This window comes from Ursus americanus, chromosome 9 (genome assembly GCF_024610735.1).
Source record: "Ursus americanus isolate L20-20 chromosome 9, mUrsAme1.1.p, whole genome shotgun sequence".
Taxonomy (NCBI): domain Eukaryota; kingdom Metazoa; phylum Chordata; class Mammalia; order Carnivora; family Ursidae; genus Ursus; species Ursus americanus.
Window position 1 is genome coordinate 2,793,494 of NC_142135.1, and position 24,576 is coordinate 2,818,069.

General features: G+C 58.6%; 1 protein-coding gene across 4 annotated transcripts in view; it reads left to right on the forward strand.

The window, feature by feature from the left end:
• Positions 1–23,828, forward strand: part of SLC45A4 (solute carrier family 45 member 4) — a 74,569-nt gene extending 50,741 nt beyond the window's left edge. For all 4 annotated transcript variants that reach the window (XM_045778118.2, XM_045778117.2, XM_045778116.2 and 1 more), the window contains 6 exons: positions 14,157–14,345; positions 16,243–16,422; positions 16,974–18,010; positions 18,647–18,746; positions 19,830–20,041; positions 22,019–23,828. In XM_045778118.2, coding sequence (XP_045634074.1) covers positions 14,157–14,345; positions 16,243–16,422; positions 16,974–18,010; positions 18,647–18,746; positions 19,830–20,041; positions 22,019–22,378 — 2,078 coding nt within the window. In that variant the 3' untranslated portion in view covers positions 22,379–23,828. The remainder of the gene's footprint in view (positions 1–14,156; positions 14,346–16,242; positions 16,423–16,973; positions 18,011–18,646; positions 18,747–19,829; positions 20,042–22,018) is intronic.
• Positions 23,829–24,576: the final 748 nt, after the last annotated feature.

Below are 24,576 nucleotides of genomic sequence, written 5' to 3' on the forward strand. Positions count from 1 at the left end.
AGGTTTTTTAAGTGATAAATTTTAGAGCAAATGCTCTCTTAACTTTTCTTTTAAAAACAATTGGTATAGAACGTGTCCACGTGCAAAATATTTTCCAGATGATGGTAATTTTGTCATAAAAAAATCAACCATCTGGGTCTTAACATCCGCGCACGTAGACCCCATAGTGTGGCGGTGGGATTTGTGTCCGAGCGCAGCGCGGGTCGTCTGCCCTCCATTTAGATATGGAGGCGTCTTAACGCTTGTGAAAGGTTTTGGGAACATCACAGGGAGTAACTTTAAGAAAACTTCACCTTATCATTGAGAATGTGGAGTAACTGTCAGAAGTACTGTACCTGCCAGTCTGGATGGGGTCACAAAATGGAAAACGGGGGACCTGGAAACCCGAGTTTGTTTGAGGTGGTTGGGGCTGGGCGAGGGGGCGAGTCCAGGTCGGGTGGACGGGCTTGGACGAGACCTGGGCCTGAGTTTCCCCACGGGAGCTGGGGGCAGAAAGTGGCCAGAGCCCTGGAGGGTTCTGTCAGCAGGAGGTGGGCTGGGCAGAGGGGCGGGGAAGTCTGCCCTTGCATCCGCTGGAACCAAGTTATGTTTTACTTGAAGTTCCTTTTAGACTTAACACCCGCTTACATTTTGCTGTCATTTAACAGCGTGACTAAGGAGATTTGCTGCCTGTTTTGATGGTAACTGTTTTGACCCAGCAGCACTTTTGTGCTGTGCCCCACACTCTTCCTCTTCCGCCAGCCCCGGAGGCCCGGGCTTGGAACACTTCCCCATTCTCACACCAAGCCCTGGGCAGCCTGCTGCCTGTAGCTCCTTCCTCACTCGTACAGACGCCCCGGGAGCTGTGCAGGGTTAGCGGAAGGCCTTAAGTTCCCCATGTTCTCTCACCTTGCCAGATCATGACAGCAAAGCAGAATTTAACCACAGCCCAGCCGAATTTGCAGGCTGTGTAGACACAGCAGTGTTGTGGGTTTGAGGGGCTGCTCTCTGCGTGTGACTCAACACTCAGGGTTTTTATTTTATTATATTTTAAAAGGATTTTATTTACTGAGAGAGAGCGCAAGCCAGGGGGAGGAGCAGAGGGAGAGGGAGAAGCAGACTCCCCGCTGAGCAGGGAGCCAGATGGGGGGCTCGATCCCAGGACCCTGGGATCTTGACCTGAGCCCAAGGCAGACGCTTCACCAACAGAGCCCTGTGACACTCAGGATTTGTAAATGGGGCTTCTGTGCCTCTGCTGTATCTCGCTTGTTCACCTCCGTGGAGAGGGGAGTGATGTCTGAGCAGAGGAGTGGACTTTGCTCTTGGTTGTCTCCTGAACCGTGTGGGGTGGGATCCTGGGCCTGGCGGCTCTCACCTCCACGGGCCAGTGAGCACAGCCTGCGTGTGCAGGTCCCCTGTGGCTCTGGGGAGGTGAGGCAGCACGAGCCCTCCTGTCCTCGGGGACGGCACACACTCTTCCAATGGCTAGTTCCTCGGCCACCACTAGAACAGCTGCTGGGGACTTAGCTGCCGGGAGGAAGCGTCTGAGCTGAGCCTGGTGTGGTAACTGGGCCAAGGAGTGCCAGCTTTCCCAGGTCACGAGGCCTGGGCAGCATGGAGGCCACTCAGGGAGGGTAGTCATCTCAGGCCCTAGTCATGGCCGTGTGTAGGGGAATTTTCTAGAGGCAGGCTGTCGGTCTGATCGGGACCGAGGGGTCAGATAGAGCCGGCATGTTCCCTGACTGCTTCTGGGAGCCTTTCATGGTGAACAGCAGGTGCTGGTGGGGAGCTCAGGCCCCATGGGATGCTGAGGGTGACAGCAAAAGGCGAATGTTACAATGGGGAGGGCCCTCACGCCAGAGCCTGCCTTCCACACCGGCCCGGGCCTCACCTGCTACCTTTCAGTCTCCCCAGAGGTCCTGGGCGAGGCCGTCTGGTTGGGCTGCCGTTTCCTTTGGTCCTTTTCTTCAAAGCAGGCTGCCTCCTGCTTGTACTGGGCCCAGCCGGCCTGAGGCTGCAGGGAGGCTGCTGGGGTGGGGGGTGCTGGGGAGCTGGGCCTGGATGGGTGGAGAGGGCTGCAGCGGGCAGGCTGGCCGTCCCCACCTCCCTGCCTGTGGGCTCGATGTGTGGGCCTGTGGCGATTGTGTGTGCCAGCAGCCGGCTGCGCTCCGTGACCTTGGGCTGCTTCTCAGCCTCCTCTGAGCTACAGGCTCTTGCTTTTAAAACAACTGTTGAGAGCATCTTGTCTCCCCCGTCAGTCTCAACTATCCTTGTGTCTCGACCACCCGACTGTCTCTGTCGTCCCTCTGTCTGCACCGTCTGTCTCCGCCGTCTGTCTGTCTCCGCCTGGAGCAGCTGTAGCTTCTTTCAGGCAGCCCTCTCTGTTCTGCAGTCGAGGGGAGTGGCTCTGGGAGGTAGTGGACCCGCCTGGGCGCCCCCCCGGAGCAGGTGCCCACCGGAGTGCCTGGTCCCCGTCGTCCACTGGTTGCCTGCACGGCATCACCACCTCACCGTTCTTCTGCCAGTTTCTGCCAGGAAATAAGGAAAGTGCCAACGTCCCCGTTGCTTGGGCCTAGGACTTCTCAGGCGTCTGACCTCACCAGGAAGAAGAGGTTGTGGAGCCCCAGGGAGGGGCCCATGCGTCTGTGATGGAACATCTAAGAACGTGCTCGGGGGTGAGTGGCTCCAGAGGAGGGCTTGGCTTCAGCCCTGCTCCGCTAGGCTCGCCGCTGGCCTTTCTCGCCGTCGTCAGGACCCCTGCCTGGGAGCTGCCCTCAGCCGTGTCTGTCCGTGACTCGAGGTCTGTCCTGTAGGTGTGTGGGCCCCGCCAGCGAGTGCCAGGCACCTGAGGTCTTTCCACGGGCCTTCCGGATGAAGGGCTGGGTGCTTGCTGGGGACCCATGTTCTCTTCGGGCACATGTAGCTTATGGGATCTTTCTGGTCCAGAAATCGAGGGTTGTGCTTCCCACCTCCCAGGGAGGCTGACTTCAAGAAGTGGGCTATGACCTGCACTGTGTGGATGGCCAGTGAGCAGGCTTTCACATGCCGTTTCCTGAGAGCAAACGGACGCCCAGAGAACTTTCTTTTGATCATCTCATTGAGCTATTGGGTTGTCCCCCCAATGCTTTAAACTCCCCACCTACCGAAAGCTTGACAGCGCTGCAGCCCCTGTGACGGAGGGAGGGAGGCTGGTGTGTGGAGCAGCCCACGTGCCAGGGGCTGAGCTGTGCGCGCATGTCTTCTTGTTGAATCTTTTCACCTCTGTCAGTGTGTCCACGTTACACGTGGGCCAGGGTGTTCAAGGCCAAGTGCTTCGCTGGCCTCGGGCTGCAGAGCCCACATGGCCCTCTGGTGCTCCGTGGGACCCCGCCCATCTCCTGGGCCTGGAGGCTGCTTGCACCCCTGTGTGCTGGAAAGACTGCTGCAGTCTGGGTCACGGGGCCACCATCTAGTGGGACGCGTGCTGCTCATTCCTGTCTCCCAGAGGTTTGTTGAGGGCTTTCTGTGGCAGGCAGTGGAAATGCTCTGCCGTCGAGAAGCTCACACTCCAGCAGACGGTAAAAACAACTGAGCAGGCCGTGTCAAGATGGTGATTGGTGCTGTGGTGGGAACATCTGAATGATGAAGGGAGCCGTCCCTGCAAAGATGGGGTGGGGGGCATCCATGCAGGGGCTAGGGCAGGGTCTCTAGCTAGACGTGAGCTTAGGAACAGAAGGTGGGGGGTGGGGTCGCTGGAGCCTGGGAAGGGGGGGGCTGGTGTGGAGCCGGCCCTGCTGGTGGGTAGGGTAGGACCTCGTAGGCCAGGTGTTGGGAGCTGTGGAAGCTTGTAAGTCCAAGACATCCACTCATTTAGGGTCTTAGAAGCCTGCTGGCCGCGAACTGGCAGGTGGTGGGAAGACATGGGAAAGCGGGACAGTTGGGGAAGTCTGTTGTACTCAAACCCCTGCCTGTCAAAGTGCAGCTGTTCGAGGGCACAGAGGAGCTGGAGGCACTAGGAAAAAGGCGGGGGGTGGGGTGGGTGAGTGGTTGGGGCAGGAGGCCCTGGGGGGGGGGGGGTGCAGTGTGGGGGAAGGGCCCACAGTGCTGAACTCGGGTCCTTGGAGTGGGAGGTGACTTCTGGGCTTCCATCAGCGTGATTGGGTGGATGGTGGCCTTTTCTACAAGTTAGGGGACCCCCAAGCGGGTTTGGATTTGGAGCTGCAATCAGGATATAGGTTCTGCACATGTTGAATTTGAAGAATCTTTATCCTCCTCCAAGGCCTGGGTTCTCTTGGTGGGCAGCTGTTGGCTTCTGGAAGCCGCGTGGCTGTGAGAGGTGACTGCAACTTGTAGCCATCCTGACCCAGGAGCTTAGGCCTGGCCGCGGGATTAGCCATGCATTTTATGCGCTTGAGGAAGCTTCTGGAATGTTAGGACTAGCGCCTTGTGATGCCTTGTGCCGCTAAGGTGACATGGCGCTGGTGTCGCGAAGATGCTTGTCGCAGTGTGTATTTTCGAGCTGTAAGGTGGGTGGGTGGTGCTGGTGGTTGGGCTGAGAGCAGCTGGTGCTCCAGCTGGTTCCGGGAAGGAAGGAGCCCGCAGTAGCTGGCGCCAGGGCAGTGGGAGGTTTGCGCCCTGGCTTTCCAGAGGCTCAGTGACCCACCAAGTACATCCAGCCGGACTGCTGAGTCTCCTCCTCCTTTAGAATGGGACCTGCACCCCCAGCGGTGTGGGGCTGGTGGGGGCTGTGCATGTTGGTTCCCTGGAAACAGCCCAGCTTGCAGGCCAACACAGGGGCTGGGGAGTGCTTGTTTACCAGGAGAAAGACCATTCAGAAGCCACCAGAATTCAGTGCCCCTCGGTAAGTTTGAAGGACACCATTTCCAAACTGCCTCTGTCCAAAATAGCTCCTTCTGATGTGGCACAGTGAGCCCCAGAGAGCCACTTGGGCAAACTTGTTTATCTTTGACCCACAGGGAACATGAACCAACTGACCACTTGCTCCTCTGTCCCTGACCTCGAGGGCACCTGCCCCCCCCCCCACGGCCCGCCCAGGTTGGGGGCTGCACCTTCTGGGTATCTGAGCCGCTCTTTAGCCCCAAGATGAAGGATAACACATGGGAGCACAGCCCGGGTGCTGGGGACGCCTCGGAGAGCAGCCCAGCTGGCAGTGGGCTTCTGGACCTCTGGGAAGGGCTTGTGTGCACCCACACGGGGCCTGTCCCTCCTCACCTGAAAATGCCAGATGCTGCTCCCTCTCTTCTTCATCCCACTCCCTACCTTCCTGTGGCTCTGGGGTTCTAGAACATTCCATGCAGATGAAGGAGTGCCCATCCCCCTCTGCCCAGTGTAGACCCTCCCTGTGTGTGGGGGTCCCTTTCCTCTCTGGGGCCATCGCTCTTAGCCGGTGGCTTCCGCCCAGTGCTGCAGGCCCAGTGGCTGTCTCTGGGGGTGTCCTTGGCCCTCACCAGGGTTCCCCACAGGGCTCGTCGATGTACGTTCATCAGAGGTCACTCAAGGCTGGTGGGCATTTCTCACAGAGAGCTCGTTCTCATGAGTTAAGCGTTATCATGGAATTCTTGTCTCAGAATACAAACATATCTTGATGTGGAAGGCTTTGTCTATTGAAAGAAAGAATGTACATTCCTATTCCCGGTTCAGATCTTTTGTTAAACATTTATAGGCCACTTTCCCGGTCCCCTGGCTCCCCTCCCCCCACAAATACCAGTTTATCAAAAAAGTCGTCGCATTGAATGGGAGCTGCCGCGCGTGACCAGCGTGGTGGCCGCTGCCTGTGACCTCACACGGCCCTCCGACGATGCTGACACACTGAGCATTTCCTGTGAACGGGGAGCCTTCCTGGTCCCACCATTGTTGTTCAGCGTCTGCCTGGGAGAAAACAGAAATTATTTACTACAGGCGGCGTGGTGTTTGTGGAGAGCCGTGCTGGGAAATGCGCTGGTGGAGGTGTCCCAGCGGCGGCCTCGCGGCGGTGGGGAGACTGGCTCGCTCGCGCCTGGGGCTGCCTGGGGGACGGGATGGGAAATGCTGATGCTTCTCGCCAATGGGCTGGCCCAGGAAAGCCGTTGCCCCTTGCCACTTCCTCCGTGCCCAGCTTGGGGTGGGGGGCGCCCCAGTCGTCCCCTTGCCAAGGCCACTTAGTGGGGGCGCACCAGGCTTCCTGCTGGGCCCCAAGTGCCGTGCAGCCAGGGGGTTCACTGGGGAGGACTGGGGGGAGCATCACTGAGCTGGCAGCGCCGCGGGTCCTGTTGGCTTCTCCCACGCACTCCCGGCTGCCTTGGCTCTGTGGGCCCCTCTGTAGACACTTTTCTCAAGGGGTGGACACTTGCAGGGGCCCACTTGGAGCGGACAGATGGGAAAGGAAACCTGGGAGCTGCTGGGCCTAGTGAGTCTTCTCTGAGGATGTGCGACGGGGCAGGATCCAGCCCAGTCCTCCCACCCCAAGTGTTCAGATCGTGAAAAACTGGCAGAGGCTTGTGAGGATAGAGGGCTGCCACCCAGGCGTGTCTTGAGGAGCTCACCCTGGGTATTGATTGGACGGGGGGATGAGTTCGTGGGGGTCGGAGAGAAGGTGGGAGGCCTGACGGGTTGGCAGCACAGGAAGGGGGGGCAGAGCTGTGCTGGGGGAGGTGGGGAGTCCAGGTGGACAGGGAGGCTGGGGGGTTCACGTGCAGAGCATGAGGCCACCCCATTGGGAAGAGAGCCCCGCTGGAGTGAGGCATGCCAGCCACGGCCGGGTGCGGGGGATACAGGGTGGGGCTCCTGGGACGGCTGCTCAACATCGCCTCCATCCGGCACATGGTTTGCGTGCCCGCTGTATGCCAGGCACGATGCCAGCACTCTGCCCTTATGGCGCTTGGGCTGAGTGGAACACACAAGGACCAGCTTTGTTGGCAAGTCGGTGACACTGGTGGCCCGCGAGAGGGCAGACCTGGGAGGGCTTTGGGGTAGGCCAGACCGCCAGGGGTGGAGGGTGAACGCAAGGTAGGGGCGGGGAGAAGCTTGTTTGGGGATTGGCGCCGTAGGGGGAGGATGACCTGCCACAGAGCGGTGCGTTTTATCTAGGCTGGGGCGAGAGGGCAGCCGGCACCGTGCAGGTCCCAGGTGCTCTGTAGGGCTGCTGGGTGGCTCACCCCCAGCCTGTTGTCTCTCAGGGAATAGAGCCTCCAGGGCATGTGCCATGCTCCGTGTCTTGACCTCCACTTTGCCGAGGCCTCCACTTTGCCAAGGCCAGCCGGCGCTCTGTGCGACTACCCAGGCTTGGGGTGAGTTGCTGACCCCTGTCCCTGTGGTTGGTTTCCTCATGTATTTCTGAGATCGGGGGTTTGAATCACATGACCGTTTGGTTTCGGTCATGTGCCTGTTCTTAGAAAGGAGTGGCACCTTCCCAGTGTTCTTCTCCCCTTGTAGTGGTGCTGCGGGCCAGAGTCCGTCTGGGCATCTACGGGACATGGCCCAAGCGGGGCTCCCACAAGCCCCCACATGTGTCCCGGTGCTCCTGCGTGGCAAGGCCGCCTTGAGCAAACCTAGGGCAGGAAGCAGCCGTTGGGGCGGGCCGGCGTGTGGTCTGTGCAGAGGCAGACGGATGAACTCGGCTGGCTCTGGGAGTCCACGCTGAGCGGGCCGGGCTCCTACTGTGCAGGGTCTCCTGCCCCCGGGCGCTGGAACGTGCTGGAAACACCATCAGCTCCTGTGCAGAGCACGGGGGCACCAGGGCACCCAGGAGCATGCACACCACTTCCCCAGCTCACCCACCGTCATCCTGTCCTGGACTGGAGCGGGAGCCGCAGCGTGAGCATGCCGTTGGGCTCAGTCGCTACCACCGCGCATTTTCTGGGCATCCATTGGGCATGGGGAGCTGTCCGGGGCCGTGCTGGGCTTCTGCCCATGCTGCTGGCCCTTTCCTGGAGGGACAGGAAGCCCTGTTTTCCAGAGGGCCTTTGGTGGAGTGGCTCCCTTCCCTGTCCTCTTGACAGCCAGTTTCTCAAGCCACATCCATGTTGCAGTCTATGCTGGGGAAGAGTACAGGCTTTGTGTCAGCCAGACCCTGCTGTGTCTCATACTTGCTGGCCTCGAGGACTTCCTAGGGACACTGTCCTCGGCCCCCCATGAGCCAGGGGCCAGTGGGCCGTGGGTTAGCGGACAGTGGATGGTGGGTCACAGGGTCAGGGCTCGTCTCACACCAGGCATTGGCCGCACCCAGGTGCTGGTCTGCACGCACTCTGTCTTCAGGTGCTGCTGTCTGGCATGGAGCCTCGCACCCTGGAGAGGCTTACGGGATTTGTTAAGGAGGGATTACGTGCACACAGTTCTCTAGTGACCAGCCCCATAGCCTCTCAGCGCTCGGTCACAGCTCTGGGAATGACCGAGCGTGGCCAGAAGGAAGTGCTGGGCCACTGCTTACGCCTCTCCAGCTGAGGCCACGTGTCTCAGGAGCGTTTTCCATGCAGTGTCCTCTCTGCCTGTTAGCGCCATGGGCCTGGGTACTGGAGTTGATGCCCGTGAGCATGTGCGCCCACCGTTCAGGACCCGCCAGTGGGGCGTGCACACCCATCTACAGTCACTGGGTGGCTGCGTCGTGGTGCCCAGAGGGTGCTCCTTGTCACGCATGTGTGCTGGAGCTCTGCACCTGCCTCATTCTGCCCTCTGCATCCGAACCTGGCTTCCTGCCCCAAGGCCCCCACGCCCTGCAGGAGCAGCTGGTCGCGGAGCTGGTCGCCGAGGCCTCGGGGTGTTGAGAGACTCCAGTGTGGGGCAACTGCTGGCCCTCTGGTTGGCCGTGGAGCCCGTGGCACACAGGAGACCTGAGCACTGGATGTGCCCAGCAGGGTCCTCAGTGGGGCCCAGCAGCAGGAGGATGTGGGCTCTGGTGACAGAGTGCCGGGTTCAAGCGTCGGAGCGTCCCTCACCATCTGTACAGGCAAGTCTCCTCTCTGCGCGTTCGGTCCCTCGCCAGTAGGACGGGTACAGTGGTGCCCAGCTCTCTGGCTGCCTGTGAGGATCAGTGACTGTGCTCTGGAAATTATCTTGCGAGGTTTTCCTCGTCGGGGACATCGAGAGAAGCTGGAAGATGGGGTGGCCTGGTGACCGCAGGGCATTGGGAGCTGTCCCCTCGGCCGGTAGTTCCTGAGCACCTGCTGGAGATGCGGGAGGGCACAGAGCACGCCTCATCCCTTTCTTCACAGAGCTTCCCATGTGGTAAAGCAGGCCAGGAGAGGTGGTGGGAGTATGGGGTGCGGTAAAGGCCTTACTCTGGGCCTCACGGAGGTGAGCAAGGATCGAGTGAAATGATCGTCGGCATTATTCATTTTGAAAACCAAGCAGAAGCTAGGGCACAGTAGCTCCCACCGGAACAGCTTCCTGCCGTTACCAGAAATTGTGGGCCGAATATAAAAGCAGCTCCTTGAAGCCCGTGGAGAACAATAGAAACCAGAAGAGGGGAGTGGTGCTGGGCAAGTTTGCATCATTTTATCACCTTTAGCCTGAACGTGAGCAGCTACGATGGCTGGATACGTGCTCTGTTACTGGAAGGACCCAAGGACAAAGTTTGGGGCAGAGTTTGAGTCAGGGGAACCCCATATCCTGGGACATCTCTGCTCCGATCTCTGGCTTTTTTTTTTTTTTTTAATTTCATTTTTCCATTTTTTAAAAAATTTTTAAAAAGATTTTATTTATTTGAGATAGGGAGAGTCGAGTGAGAGCACAAGCAGGGGGAGTGACAGGCAGAGGGAGAAGCAGGCTCCTCACTGAGCAGGGACCCCGATGTGGGGCTCAGTCTCAGGACCTTGAGGTCATGACCTGAGCTGAAGGGAGACACCCAACCGACTGAGCCACCCAGGCACCTTATTTATCCATTTTAGAGAGAGAGCGCAAGCTAAGGCAGGGGGAGGAGCAGAGGGGGAAGGAATCTTAGGCAGACTCAGCAATGAGCATGGAGCCTGCCGCAGGGCTCCATCCCACGACCCTGAGATCATGACCTGAGCCGAAGCCAAGAGTCGGATGCTCAACCGACTGAGCCACCCAGGCGCCCCTCTGGCTGCTTTTGAAATGTCGATTTATGGGCCAGATTTTAAGCAGCTGAGCTAAAAGCTAAAAGAATGGAACAGATTTCTGCGGGCTCCTGTTGCAGGGGAGAGTTTTGTGTTTGAGTCTAGCCAAGTTACTTGTTAAAATGAGAATATCAACACTCTTCAAAGGAATATAGCAGAATGTAGTCTTTACAACATATCATTTATAATGTGTAGGGTACAGCTTAGTATTATTCGAGATAAAAAACAGGGAAGATGAAAATGTGACCCTTAGTCCAGAGAAGAGGCAGCAGTGGTGACTCACCCCAGGGTGGTGGTAACTGGTAGGAATCGTCAGGTGTGTGTAAGTATGCTCATGACGTAAAGGAAAACATGCTCATATTGGGAGGTAGGAGGTCTCAACAGACAGAAACAACTGAAGAAGAAGTACCAAATGGAAATTCTAGAACTGAGAAATGTAATGTCTGAGAAGATTAGAGGAGATGGGGGATGACAGAAGAAAGACGCAGCTCACTGAAGGCTTGGTTGGCAGAAAGATGGAAGATCAGAGGACAAAGATGGAGACCAGAAAGGGACGGGGCCTCGGGACGCCGTCGCCCGTGTCAGTGGGTCTGACGCACCTGTGATTGGGGTCCCGGAGGAGAGGAGCTAGAGGAGGGGGTGTGAACAATTTGGAGTACTACCTGAAAATCTCCCTCGTGTGCCAAAAGACGTGTATGTATGGCTTCATGGAGCTCAGTGGAGTCCAAGCAGGAGAAAGAAAAAGAAAACTTCGCTGAGGTTCATCATAGTCAAACTGCTAAAAACCAACAAGAAAGAGAAAATCTTGAAAGCACCCGGAGGAAAGGAAGACATTTCACATCTCCAGTCACATGAAATGTCACCGCCTTCTCTGCAGAAACAGGAATACAGCCTTACAGCTCCAGAGGGCGGTGAGGGAGGAGTTAACCCAGAGTTCTTTATCCAGCAAACATATCCTTTAAGAATAAAAGTGAAAGAGATTTTAGTTAAAATCAAGAGCATTTGCCATCAGCAGATTGCTGTAAGAAATGCTGAAGAAACTAAAGATGGTTCTTCGGGCAGAGGACATGATACCATGTGAACACTCGGGTCTTCGGGAAGGAAGGAAGAAATGATTAAATGGGAGGTAAAAATAAAAGGAGTTTTCCTTTTAAGTCCCTTAAACGTATGACTGTTTAAAGCAAAGACCGGAGCCCAGAACGGGGTTCATGCTATCTGTAAATGTGATGCGTGTCCCACGTGTGGCGTGAGGAGGCTCGTGGGCAAAGACACAGACACTGGCAGGGTTCTTAGTTGCTGGGCTTCTCATCCACTAGACTGAAAAGTTGGTGTGTAATGAAATCTCTTCAGCAGCCACTTACAAAATAATAGTAAAAAGCCAATATATAAATTGAAAGGAATGCAAGACAGTGTTGCGTTAACTTGGCCAAAAGCAGGCAGGAACAAGAGGTGCGGAGAAACTGGGAGGGACAGGGAAAGCGGACAGGAGCATGGCATGGAAGGAGTCCCGCTCCGCAGAAGCGGACACGGTGCCGGGGAGCAGGGTCAGCAGCAGGGGTGAAGGAGAGCCGCTGAGGTGCTGAGAGCGACACTCTTAGAATGTGACGCAGCGGCCTGGAAATGGATGGCTCAAGATGGGTCGTGCGAGGAGGAGGTCCGCGTGTGGGGCGCTGAGCATATCTGCCTCAGACACCGCGGACCTCAGGTGGAGACGGGCACTGCCGGCCAGAAAGGGAGCAGCTCACAGGTGAAAGGTCAGTGGCGAGGCGCAAGCACGGGGATGTGTGCTCCTGACAAACGGCTCAAAGACGAGGACAAGCAGAATTCAGGGTTTCGCTGCCACAGCCCCACGGCAGGCCCCACAGGTCCCGGGCGGTCATGTGTGCTGATCCCCCGGCACCTGGACCAACGGTGTGGGCATGGCCTGAGCCCTGAGCCACGGTGAGGTCAAGCCGGGAGGCGTGCTTGTGGCTGGGAGGGTGCAGGGGGCGTGCGGCGCTGGGATGAGTCAGTTCATCTCACTGGAGAGTGGGGGCTTGTCGGGAACCCGGCGTCTTGGGTGGGTTTGGTAGCACGGGGTGGGTCGGTGCCGGCCTGGCAGGTGAGCGCGTTCCAGGGATGGAGCGGGCCAGCCGCAGCCCAGGGCTGGACCAGAGGGGGTTCACGGGCTGGCCTCTGCAGCCCAAGGACGGGTTCACAGAGGGTTGGTGGGGGGGTCTTCTCGCTGGCCCCGTAGGTGCGTCTCAGGATTTGGTGTTGTTGAACAAACGTGAGCCCCTCCGTGGGTCCCACACCACGCAGGGACAAACCAACCAGTGACCACCGTCGGGAATGTACAGTCTTGAGGGAGCCCGTACAGGTGGTTCAGGAGGTGTGGAAACAGAGCAGCAGTGGTGCCTGGGTGATTGGGGAGGCCTCCCCGGGGAGGGGTGCCCCCCCCCCGGGAGCTGCAGCAGGAGACCGGCAGCAAGGCCAGGCCCAGAGAGAGGGCAGGCGTGTGTGAGCTCTGCAGGGAGCCACCTGCCTCCAGGTCAGTGTTTATTCGTGAAGTTGTGCCATGTTAACCACCCCAGCAAAAGTAAGAGTCCGTGTCCCCGGGGGAGTAAGAACGCTTTCTGTTCTTTCGGGGATGGTGACCATGCTGCACGTGTGGCATAGTTTTGCTGGCGGACCTTTCTGAGGCCCACGGTGCCGGGCATGGGCTCCTGCACCAGGGCACCACGGGCCTGGCCTGGGCGGCTGATGCTCGCCCCTCTCCCTGCCTTTGATGAGGAAAGGCGAGGCCCCAGGCCTGCCGGAGAAGCCGTAGCACATCACAGGAACATACGCAGCAAACCGCTCATGTCCCGAGTCTGCTGACTGCAGCAGGAGCACGGTTCATCCTTCCGAAGGTTCTGTGTGGTGTAGAGGCCGCGTGCGGGAGGGTTTTCGTGGGCACATCTGCGATGATGCCGCAGGGTGCTTTCCTCTGCCAGACAAGTGTGGCTCCAGTGGCGCACCCCAGCACCCCATTTCCCAGTGCCCGTGGCAGTGCAGAGCGGTAGCTGGGGGATCGCGGCGTGCCGGGGGATCGTTGGCGTGCCGGGGCACTGTCATTGTCTGAGTAAACTTTTCACGGAGGTAGGACACAGAGAGGTGCACAACGGCAGCCTGCAGCAGGGTGACTGGTCACCAGGGATCCCAGTCCAGATCAAGAAGAGAACACACCAGCCCCGAAGCCCCCTCCCCCCTCCCCCCCCCGCAAGGGCCACGGCCACCGTGGCTTCTGCCGGCAGAGACTCCGTTAGCCACTTGGACTTCATGTAAGCGGAAGCCACAGTGTGTGCTCTTCCATGGCCAGCACGGGTGGGGTCTGGCCGGTCACGCGCAGAGCTGCTGTGTAGCGCTCTGGTGTAAGAGTGCACCGTTCCCCTGGCGACAGGCACGGGGTTTGTGCAATAGAGTGGCAGCGTGTAGCGCGAGGGGGGTCTTCCTGCCTTCTCACTGTGCGACCCAGCACAGGTTGCCTAACCTCTCTGAGCTGGAGATTCCCCATCTGGACGGTGGGCGCAGCGAGGGGGGTTAGAGCAGAGTGGGCCTCCAGTGCCGGCTGGAACACCTGCCTATGCCTCCCCTCTCATTGGCCCCTTAGCGGCCTCTCAGAAGCCCACTGTGGGAGTCGTTGAGCACATCAGTGGCTGTGCGGCCCCTCAGAGGGACTCTTGGGGTAGGTTTCAGCCAGTGAGGCCCAGAATGGCCCAGAATGGCGGCAGGGTGGGTCCTCACTCCTACCCCAGTTCTGGGCTGATGGGGGCGCGGTGCCTGGTGCCTGTGAGGGGGCGTGGAACAGCCGGAGATGTGGGGCCCTGGTCAGCGCTAGGGCCCCATGGGTGCTGCTTGTCACACTTGGCGCCTGGCTGTCGGGGGCGCCCTCTCCGAGGCCCATGTGCTGGCCTCCGGCCATCTGATGCTTCCCAGTCGGCCTTTGGTGGGTTTCAAATCTCCCAGCTTCGGAGGTAGGCTCTTGGACCCTGAGCTGTCTCTGCCGGCCCGGGTGTACCTGTGGCCCGTGTGCGTGCCCGGCGGCGCCCCGGCCCCGGGGTGGTGTGTCTGCGTGCTCACCCGTGACAGCCGCCATGTCTGCCGCAGGCCTTCCGGAGCAGTACTACAGCCTCACCTGGTTCCTGAGCCCCATCCTCGGCCTCATCTTCACGCCCATCATCGGCTCCGCCAGCGACCGCTGCACCCTGAGCTGGGGCCGCCGGCGGCCCTTCATCCTCGCACTGTGCGTCGGCGTGCTCTTCGGCGTGGCTCTCTTCCTCAACGGCTCTGCCATCGGTAAGTGTCCCTCCGCCCTGCCGCGTCCTGGCAGGAGCTTTGCTCCCAGCGCGCGTGTGGCGCCACGGAGGTCAGCCTGGCCGGCCGTGGGCTGGCGCGGGGCTTCCGGGCGCTCCTGGCAGGGCTGGGGCTGGGCCCCACGTGGGAACGCCGTGGGAACCTGTTCACAGGGAAGCACTTCCTGTTGTGACCCGCTTGTTTTCCATGCGTATCTGACAGCACGTCCTGTTTCCAGCGTTGTTTCAGAAATCCCCCCTTCTTTTTTCTCCTTTTCTCAGACTTGGTATTGAAAACATCCAGACCCAGTTCCATACTTGTTGTTTTGTTTCGTGTACTCACGGTTTGTTCTGCCTTTGTTGTTGTTGTTTTGTTTTGTCTTTAAAGCAACTCTATGTGGGAAAATAGTTTTTGCCCTGAGGGAGCCTATCAAAATTGTTGAAAACAAGACCCTGTTTTCTGGAAATGACTTTCTAAGACCGAGGCTTCGTCTGTGTGCTGACCTACGCCAGCGTGCCCCGAGTCTGCATCAAGCATGGTGGAAAGCAGTGACGTTGCCACGCTCACGAAGAGGCCCCAGACACCCTCAGTGTCTCAGAGGCCTGTGTGGGGACGGGCTGGGGCCCAGGAAGGCCACTGCACCCTGCTGGCCAAAAGTCCGGGGTGGGGGGGCACTTTCTGGGAACCTGTGGGCACGGGGCTGCTGGCGCTCTCAGCTTGTCCCCTTTAACCTCCAGAGCAGGTGTCCCTTCCCAGTGGTTGGACCCAGAGAGAAAGCCGGGGCGTTCTCCTAGGCTGTCTGGGGGGGTGGGCCCCTGCTTGGCACCCTGTATCTCGCTGTGCTCACGCTTCTCCTGGGCGCCTCCCCTGCACCTGTGCTGCAGCTGACCCACCCCAGAGCCCTGGGTCTTGTGCCCACGGCCCCTCCGCATCCGCGGGTACAGGATGCCAGCCAGTGTCGTGGACCCAGCTGTAGCTCAGCCATCGGGGGACCAGTTTGGTCTCTGGGTTCAAGGCAGGTGAGATGTGGCGTGTGATTGTCGCTTCCTTCGGGTGCTCACAACCTGCTGAGGGACGAATTTTGCTGGACGTGGGGCCATTCCCATCACTCCTGAGCCACACCGTTCTGGAACTCCGGGCCGCTCCGAGAATGCGCTTGACCCCGGGGGAGGTCATGAGTATTTCCTGTGGTCTGTCACCTGAGGTCTGCCGTGGTCCTCCACACAGGAGGCCCGTGTTCTTGGTGGGGTGCCTCGGGTGTGGTCTGACACACGAAACGTGATCAGCGTTGGCCTTGAAAGCTTCGTTCTTCGTGAAGCGAGTTGGAAAACAAACACACGCTTACTGTGTAGCGTCGGTAGGACAGATTCAAACAGTCTTCCCTTGGAAGGTGTGAAACCGCAGTGGATGACCAGCGAGACCCATCACGTGTTCAGTAAGCGCCGAGGCGGCGCCCCCGCAGGCCCTGGGCCAGGTGGACGCGCATGCTCCGCAGCAGGCCCTGGCCCGGGAGCTGACCTTGAACCCCAGTGCGGCGCGTGCACCTGGGTGTGCGCGACCGGGGCTCACGTCCCCTTTTCTCACTGGTGCTCACTTAGTGCTCGCAGCACGGCCCTCCTTCCCCGGTGAAGGTTGGGGAGGAAGGACCGTTTTCCTTTCTCAGTGACAAAATGTGAAGGTAAGTAAGCTTTGAGGTTCACCTAACAGCTGACGCGATTGCGGAGAAAAAATAACCCTGCAAATAACAGAAATGGAAAAACAAGGCCTGTCGTCTATACTGAAAGTCTGTGCCAGGGAACACACCCCTTTCTGGCGTTGGCAAGAGTGTCGCCATCTCCCCTTGCAGGAGGCGGTCTACTCTCAGGAACTGAGATCCGACTGCCCCTGTGTGTTCGGTCAGGTCTGTCCCTTGGCGATGTCCCCAACCGGCAGCCCATTGGCATCGTCCTCACAGTGCTGGGGGTGGTCGTCCTGGATTTCAGTGCCGATGCGACCGAGGGCCCCATCCGGGCCTACCTGCTGGATGTGGTGGACAGTGAGGAGCAGGACATGGCCCTTAACATCCATGCTTTCTCTGCAGGTGAGAGTACGCCCTCCCCCTGCCCTTCCCTGGCTTGTCCCGGGACGACCAGCGTGGGGCAGGCTGTTCCCAAGGCCCTCCCTCCCCACATCAGGCGGGGCGGGCGTGCTGGATGGTGCTGGTCGGCGAGGCGGTGGGCAGGCCGTTGCTGACCTCTCCCTGTACTCGGGCACTGTTCACATCCGTTGGGAACAGCAGCTTCCTGAGCTTAAAGGATGGCGGTCAGCGCTGCCCAGAGTCATGGGCAACCATCTGTTTCCTATCCTGACAGATAGCTACTCCTGATTCCTTAGGCAGGAGTCTGTTAAGTGAGAACTCCAAACCCAGGGTCAGCTGTAGTTTCTCATCTTGTTTTCCTACCGTTTTCTCATTTTCCACCCCCAAAACTTGTCCTGACTCAGGACATAGCTATGAAGGCTGGCCCTGGTCCACGATTAAGGGTAAAGGCCCTTCGAGATCTCTCCTAGTTCCTAGCTTCTCCCCCTCTGGGAGGGAGTGTCGAGGTGCCCAGCACCGCTCACAGGCTCCGTCTGTCTCTCCCACCTGCTCAGGCCTCGGCGGGGCCATCGGCTACGTGCTGGGGGGGCTGGACTGGACCCAGACCTTCTTGGGCGCCTGGTTCCGGACACAGAACCAGGTGCTCTTCTTCTTTGCGGCCATCATCTTCGTGGTGTCGGTGGCCCTGCACCTGTTCAGCATCGAGGAGGAGCAGTACAGCCCCCAGCAGGAGCGGGCCGGGGAGGCGGCCGACGCCCTGCCCCCCACCGCCCGCGGGAACGTCCTGGATGGTGGCGTCACCTTGTTCCCAGAGGAGGTGCAGTCGGAGCACGAGCTCACACTGGACTGCCTGAGCGTGGACATGGTGCGCAGCAAGAGCGACTCCGTGCTGCATGTGCCCGACGCCGCCCTGGACCTGGAGCCCGAGCTGCCCTTCCTGCCCGACATCGAGCCCTCCATCTTCCACGACGGCTCGTACCCCGGCACCCCACGCAGTACCAGCCAGGAGCTCACCAGAGCCAGGCCGCCCCGCCTGGCCTCACTGCTCAGGGAAACCGCGAAAGAGGACGAGACGCTGCTCGATAATCACTTGAACGAAGCCAAAGTCCCCAACGGAAGCGGCTCTCCCCCGAAAGACGGCCCCGTCGGCTACACCAGGGTAGACGTGAAGCCCTCCGCCGCGTCCGGCTCCATGAGGCGGCGAAGGCACATGTTCCGCCGGCAGGCCTCCAGCACCTTCTCCTACTACGGCAAGATCGGGTCCCACCGCTACCGCTACCGGCGGGCCAATGCCGTGGTCCTCATCAAGCCCTCACGCAGCATGAGCGACCTGTACGAGCTGCAGAAGCGGCAGCGGCAGCGCTGTCGGCACCGCAACCAGAGCGGGGCCACCACCTCGAGCGGGGACACAGAGAGCGAGGAGGGCGAGGGCGAGACCAGCGTGCGGCTGCTCTGGCTGTCCATGCTAAAGATGCCCAAGGAGCTGACGCGGCTCTGCCTCTGCCACCTGCTCACCTGGTTCTCCGTCATCGCCGAGGCCGTCTTCTACACCGACTTCATGGGCCAGGTCATCTTTGAAGGGGACCCCAAGGTGAGAGCCCGGGGGCGCGTGGCCGCGGCGACAGCCTGGCATGCTGCGTCAGAGGCGCTGCTCCTGAGGCCGCGTCCGGGGCCCGGGGGCTGCAGGGGGCGGGCACACGGCGGGCAGGTGGCCGGCGTGTGCCCCTGTTGCTATGGTTGGAGGGCCACAGAGAGTAGCTGGGAACGCCAGGAGCTCCACGAGGCGGGAGCAGAGCCTTGGGGGGGGGGGGTCATTGCTTCAGCGCCCCACCGCTGTGCACCAGCCTGCCCCAGAGCTCAGCGGCTTGAGGACGGACCAGCTCTGCCCTGTGGCCCAGCTCGGCTGGGATCTGCTTCTCCCCGTGCCGTCAGCTGGCTTACACCTATGGCTGCATTGCACGACACCAGGCCACGTGGCCTCAGCACAGGCTCTGGCCTCCCTCCCCTCCAGCTCCGGTGCAGGGCAGGGGCGAGGCTGGGAGGGGTTAAAACCACTTGCTCCGAGATCAGGCCATACTGTGGCCGAGTCTCCTGTTAGTGTAGCGTTCCTCACTGTTTATAAAATAAACAGCCTGCCCGCAAGTGAGATGTAAAGTCACTTCCTTTGCCCAAAGGGTGGGGCACGTGATCCCTGCCCCTCTGAACCCCAGTCTCATTTGTGGAACAGGCCCCCTCCAACTCGACTGCCTGGCAGGCCTACAACGCTGGCGTGAAGATGGGCTGCTGGGGCCTGGTTATTTACGCGGCCACCGGTGCCATTTGCTCAGGTAAGCGATTCTCGTGGTGGAGAAGCAGCGCTTCCTGGGAGCTGCGCAGTGACGGGAAATAGGGCCAAGGTCATCTTGCTCTGAAGGTGGGCCTGACTTGGAACAGGGCTGTAGCTCTGGGGCAGAAGCATGGAGACTTGCGTGTCCGGAATGGGACACCCTGAGACCCCATGCAGGCTGTCCTCTGTATGCTGGTTCCTGCCCGGGGGCTCCTCACAGAGGGGCTCTGGCCAGGGACGGGGTCAGGGGAACGGTGGGACTGCAGGAACCATGCCCGTGAGCCTGGGAGAGGGGTCTTGTGCATCTTAGCCAGAAGGACAGGGACAGGTGGTGCCGGCATCCCAAGGCCAGCGTGAGGGCATGAGGTGTGTTCGGGGCCCGCACCCATCAGGCTGGCTGTGGGAGCAGTGTGCCACGGAGGAGAGGCTTTCCCTGGAGGTGCAGTTTCTCCCTTGAGGACGGGGGTCGGGGTGACAGGCTTCAGCCTTGGGGGCAGCATGCTGTGGCACCTTCTGGGAATGGGGCACAGTCAGGGTCCCGGGTCTCCTAAGCAAGTCTGGCCTTGGTCTTGCCCATTCTGTACATGAACCGTGGAGGGGAAGGTCAGCTTTTTTGCAGCCTGGCTTGGACTTGAGGTTGGCCAAGGCCAAGGCCAAGGCCATGAAGCAGCTTTTAGCCAGCATTGTCTGTGTTTGACAGAGGAGTTCTCAGGAAAGCCTCAGAGATGGTTCCTGGGGGAGGTAACATAAGCTGCAGGGTCAGGAAGGGTGAGCAGTTTATCTCTGTAGACGGAAGGGTTTACCCATGAGGAAACCAGCCACAACTCGAGATCCCAAGTCAAGACTGGGTGTGGGACTGGACTAGTGGGAAGGGTCTGGGCCAGGGAGGCCCCAGGGAGCTGCAAGATGGGACCAGGCTCGGGGCTCTGGGACCCAGGAGGGCTGACATCTGAGGTGCTGGAGCCCCGGGGAGTTGCGCAAGGCACGGGTGGGGCTCCGCGTAGCGGAGGCGGTGGCGGGCGGTAAGCGAGGTGAGCGCGCAGCACAGGGTCTGTGGGTCACTGTGGCCGCGTTCTCTCTGCAGCCCTGTTACAGAAGTACTTGGACAACTACGATCTGAGCATCAGGGTCATCTACGTGCTGGGGACGCTGGGCTTCTCCATCGGCACGGCCGTCATGGCCATGTTCGCCAACGTCTATGTCGCCATGGTCATGATCAGCACCATGGGCGTAGTCTCCATGAGCATCTCCTACTGCCCCTACGCCCTGCTCGGGCAGTACCATGACATCAAGGAGGTGCGTCCGTGGCGGGGGGAGGCGCGGGAGGACATGGGGGGCAGTGGATGAAGTGCTGCGTCACCAGCCCAAAATGCACATCAGGTCAGATCATCAGAGCCATCTGGCTCCAAAGCCCATGCTCGTTCTCCACTCCTCTCTAGGCAGAGCTCTGTACCTTCCACTTGGTCTTTGGTTCCGAAGGGACCGGCGGAGCTGCCACCTGTCCGGGTCAGTCTGAGGCACAGGCTGCAAGGCTGCAAAGGCTCTGCCCCTTCAGTGGCCTGGCCGCCACCACCCCTGGCCACTGGCACCTGCCCGGAGGCTTCGGGTGCATCTTGGGCTTTTTGGTGGAGCACGTGGGAGACCACCTGCTCCCTGTTGTCCCCTCATAGACCCCTGAGGAGGGGCGCTCGGCCAGCACTGTCCTATGACTGACCAGGGTCAGTCTATGCTCTGAGTAGCTAGATCTAAAGAGGGAGGGGACAGGTGAGAGCAGTTCGATGGCATATTCTGTTTATTGCAATCCAAAACACCATTATTTCAACACACTCAATATAAAATATTGATGATTCTCCCCAAGCCTTGAAATGAGTGTGTATCTTACGCCTGCAGTACCTCCCGACTCAGACCAGCCACCTTCCAAAGTGTTCCGTAGCCACAGTGCGGGTGTAGACCATGGTTCTCAAACTTCAAACACAGACCCTAAAAGGAAAGGAGGAAACACAAAACTCAGATTTCTTTCTTCCTAAACCTAAACTATGTTTAATCTTCTCTTGCACAATTACAGAAGCAAAATAAATCCACTGTGATTAGGTGCCGACCAGATCCCAAACTAAGGAAAATCTTAGTAATAGCATTTTTTAAATAAGTTTTTTAGTTGGAGTATAACATGGTTACAGAAAAGTACACAAACTGTAAATGAACAGCTTAGTGGATTTTTGGAAAACAAACTGGAAAAACTAATGCTGACCCAGAAACAGCAGAAAGCTGGTCCTCGTACTAACCTCTGACCCCGTGTAGGCATCTTACCTGTGTTTGAACCTTATGTGACTGGAATGTCTGCTTTGACTTCACACCTGTGCTTCCCTCCTGTGCTTGCAGAGGGCGGCTCTTCCCTCCCTTTCGTACCTCACCGTCTGGCCACAGCTTATGCTCCATTCTGCCGATGGTGGCATTGGGTTCCCCCTTGTCCTGTGCGCGCTTGCAGTCCACCTGGGATACGACGTTGTGCGTGTGTGTGGTTTGAGGTAGAAGAGCGTGACTTCATTGTTTTCCCACGTCCGGGTAGCTGCGTGACCCAGTGCCGCTCATTGTTAGGGCCACATGGCCCCCACCCGCACTGCTGTGCCGTCCTTGTCTGAGTTGGGTGCCTGTCTGTGGGGGTGGCATTTCTGGTCCCTCTGTCTTCTTCCACTGGCCGATGTGTCCTCAGACAAGTGTTCTTTTCTAAGTAGCTTCATAATAAGACCGAAACCTGGTGCTGTATGTCCTTCAACTTTGTTCCTCTTTAAGATTGTCTTGGGTATTCTTGACCGTTTACTTTCCATCTAAATGTTAGATCAGTTTCTGGGCTTTTGCGTTGGAAACACATCGATTATATAGATCAGTTTGGGGAGAGTTATCAACTTCATAGTACTGTATAGTATAGTACTTTATAGTATAGCATTCTTCTAATTCTTAGAGCATATCTGTAGAATCTTTCGGACATCATACACAATCCCATCATCCGTGTATAATGAGATTTATTTTTTCTTTTCCAATCCTTAATACATTTTATTTATTTTCCTTGCCTTATTGCAATGGCCAGAATCTCCAATACAATGTTGAATAGAAGTGGGACGGGGTCGGGGAGACAGGCTGAGTGGTCGCCAAGCAGCTGAGTGGAAGGCAAGTTTTGTTTCCAGACTTCTGAGCTAATATTCAAACCACGGGAATGTTGACTGATGGTTCAGCCCGCACCCACGGCACTCACTCTTGTGCTCTCTTCTCTTGCAGTATGTCCACCACAGCCCTGGGAACTCCAAGCGTGGCTTTGGCATAGACTGCGCCATCCTGTCCTGCCAGGTGTACATCTCCCAGATCCTGGTAGCGTCTGCCCTCGGGGGCGTGGTTGATGCTGTTGGGACCGTGCGCGTCATCCCCATGGTGGCCTCCGTGGGCTCTTTCTTGGGCTTCCTGACAGCCACATTCCTGGTAATCTACCCAGAGGTGTCGGAAGAGGCCAAGGAGGAGCAGAAAGGCCTGTCTTCCCAGCCGTCAGGTGACGGTGGGGACGGCAGCCAGAAGCCCACCGTCCTGACGCTGTCCCGGAAGGAGGGCCTGCAGGGGCTGGTGGAGACGGAGTCCATGGTCTGAGCCTCGCCCCTGTGCACACACATTCCGGGGGGGCGGGGGGGCGGGTTGGTCACTGTTGCTTTGGTGGCAGCACAAACCAGAGTTCCTCCACAACACGGGGCAGGGGGGGGGGGGCGCGGTAGCTGTAGGGTGGGGCTGAGCCACTAGGCAAAAACACCACACTAATTACTTTTTCCACAATTAAAAAAATCATTTGAAATATTTTTTTTTAATTGAAAAAGATCTTCTAATTTCAGCTTTTATTCTGCAGGTATATTATTCTGCATGTTTTTAAATTATAAGCCAGATTTACAGTAGACACAAGCAATTTAGAGAAAAATACGATTTTCATTTCCAAGGTTATAATTGAAAACAGAAGTACGTGCTGCCCTTCGCTGTCTGCTGTCCGAGCCCTTCAGGCGGCAGCCGAAGCCAGTGACTGAGCCTCCCTGCACCTCACGGGACGCCTGCAGGCACGTGCTGTCGGGTCTCACGTTTTGTTGGTGCTGCAGTTATCAGAGAGTATTCTTCTTTATCATTATTTTAGAAAAAAATTTTTTTCTTTCAAAACTGGTTTTCTTAGAAGAAACAGCGTTTCTTCTTTTCCTCAGAGATTCTGACAGATGGCACGTGGGGCAGGCCTGCCTCTGGGCAGCGGGAGGCGGCGGCCGCCCCCACCCAGCACCAGGAGGAGGCAGGGTCCCAGGGACGCCGTGGGCGGGAGAGGGTGAGCTGAGGGTGACCTGCGGGGACGGCGGGCAGCGTCCCAACGAGCAGATGGCTCCCAGGCAGGTGCGCGCACATGTCCACGCCCGGCCCCCGGCCCCGTCGTCTTTGTCCGAAGCTTCCCGGAGAGGTTGTGGACTCTTTCGTTGCACTTTGACTCGTGTTTAAACCATTTGTTGGGGAAATCATGAGGGCAGAGCTCCAGGCGCGGCCTTGCCCCCTGGCTCCTGCCGCCAGGCCTACCTCGGGTGTGTGGGACGCCTCCCGCTGGGACTCTTCTGACCTCTTCTGACCTCTTCGCCTGCTCACCCCACTTGACGCTGGAATCGGAGCAGTGGCCACGTGAAGCCGGTGTCTGGGACCGAAGGAAGGCCCACCCCCCGGAGGACTCCGGCCGTGTCTCTGCTCTCAGCATCGAAGCCAAACTCGGGCTTGGGGGAAGGTGCCGTCCCGGACCGCCGCAGCTACTCGGGACGCTCTCCAGACCACAGTCTTTCTGTCACTGGGCAGCTTCTGCTTGTCTTCTCGGGAATGGTCAGTCTCCGCTTCCGGATGTCACCTGGACGCAGACGATGGTAATACTTCGCTGCCTCAAGTTGTTTTTTTAAATAAAGAACTTTAAGATGCATGAACAATCATGCTGCAATATGAGCGTTCTAAAGCAAATATATATACATATACATATATATTTCAACATGAGACGAAGCAGTTTTTAAATAAATTACTTGAATTTTCTGTGTATTCAGAGGACTGGCTGTCTAGTGTCCTTGGCCGGCCTCTGGTCGTGCCGTCTCCCAGCCGCTGGTGGCATGCGACGCAAGTTGTGTCTTGTGTCCGAGGAGCAGTGGGGCCCGTCCGCATCGGTCCCCGTCCACTCAGGAGCCCAGGACCTCAGAGAGTGGGCGCCAGGACGCGCGCGTTTTCCGTATGCTCACACGTGAGGCTGGCCTTGTGAACGTGGAGCTCAGGGAGAGTCCGTCCTGCTGCTGGAAGCTGCTGCTGGCCTTGGCACGAAGCCCCAGGCTCCTGCGCGAGCCGGGCTGGGCACCCTTGGCAGGTCCCTGCGTCCAGTTCAACCCATCCCCCTGATGGCTGTGTGGCTGTGGGTCCCCCCGCACTGGGTCTCGGGACCCTAGTTGGGTCCTTGAGGTCACAGCGTCCCGTCAGGGTGGCGTGCTCCAGAGGGGTTTCCCCCTACAGCCGGAAAGGTGGGCGGCAGGAGAGTGGACGATGCGAGTGGGGGTGGACCAGTCCCAAATCCAGATGTGAAGTGAACGGAGCATGTGCCTCTGGTTGGGGGGGGGGGGGCGCGCAGCTTCCTGGGCAACCCGCCTTCCCCCAGGGCCAGGGCTCCCGGGCACTGCGTGTGCCCGACGCACGGGGCCTGGCTGGGACTTGGTGTGTGGGCACGAGGGGCTTACGGTGGGACCGGCATTCACAAAGCGTGTTAATGCTTGATGTCCCAGCCTTCCACTTCACCATGCCCTGAAATA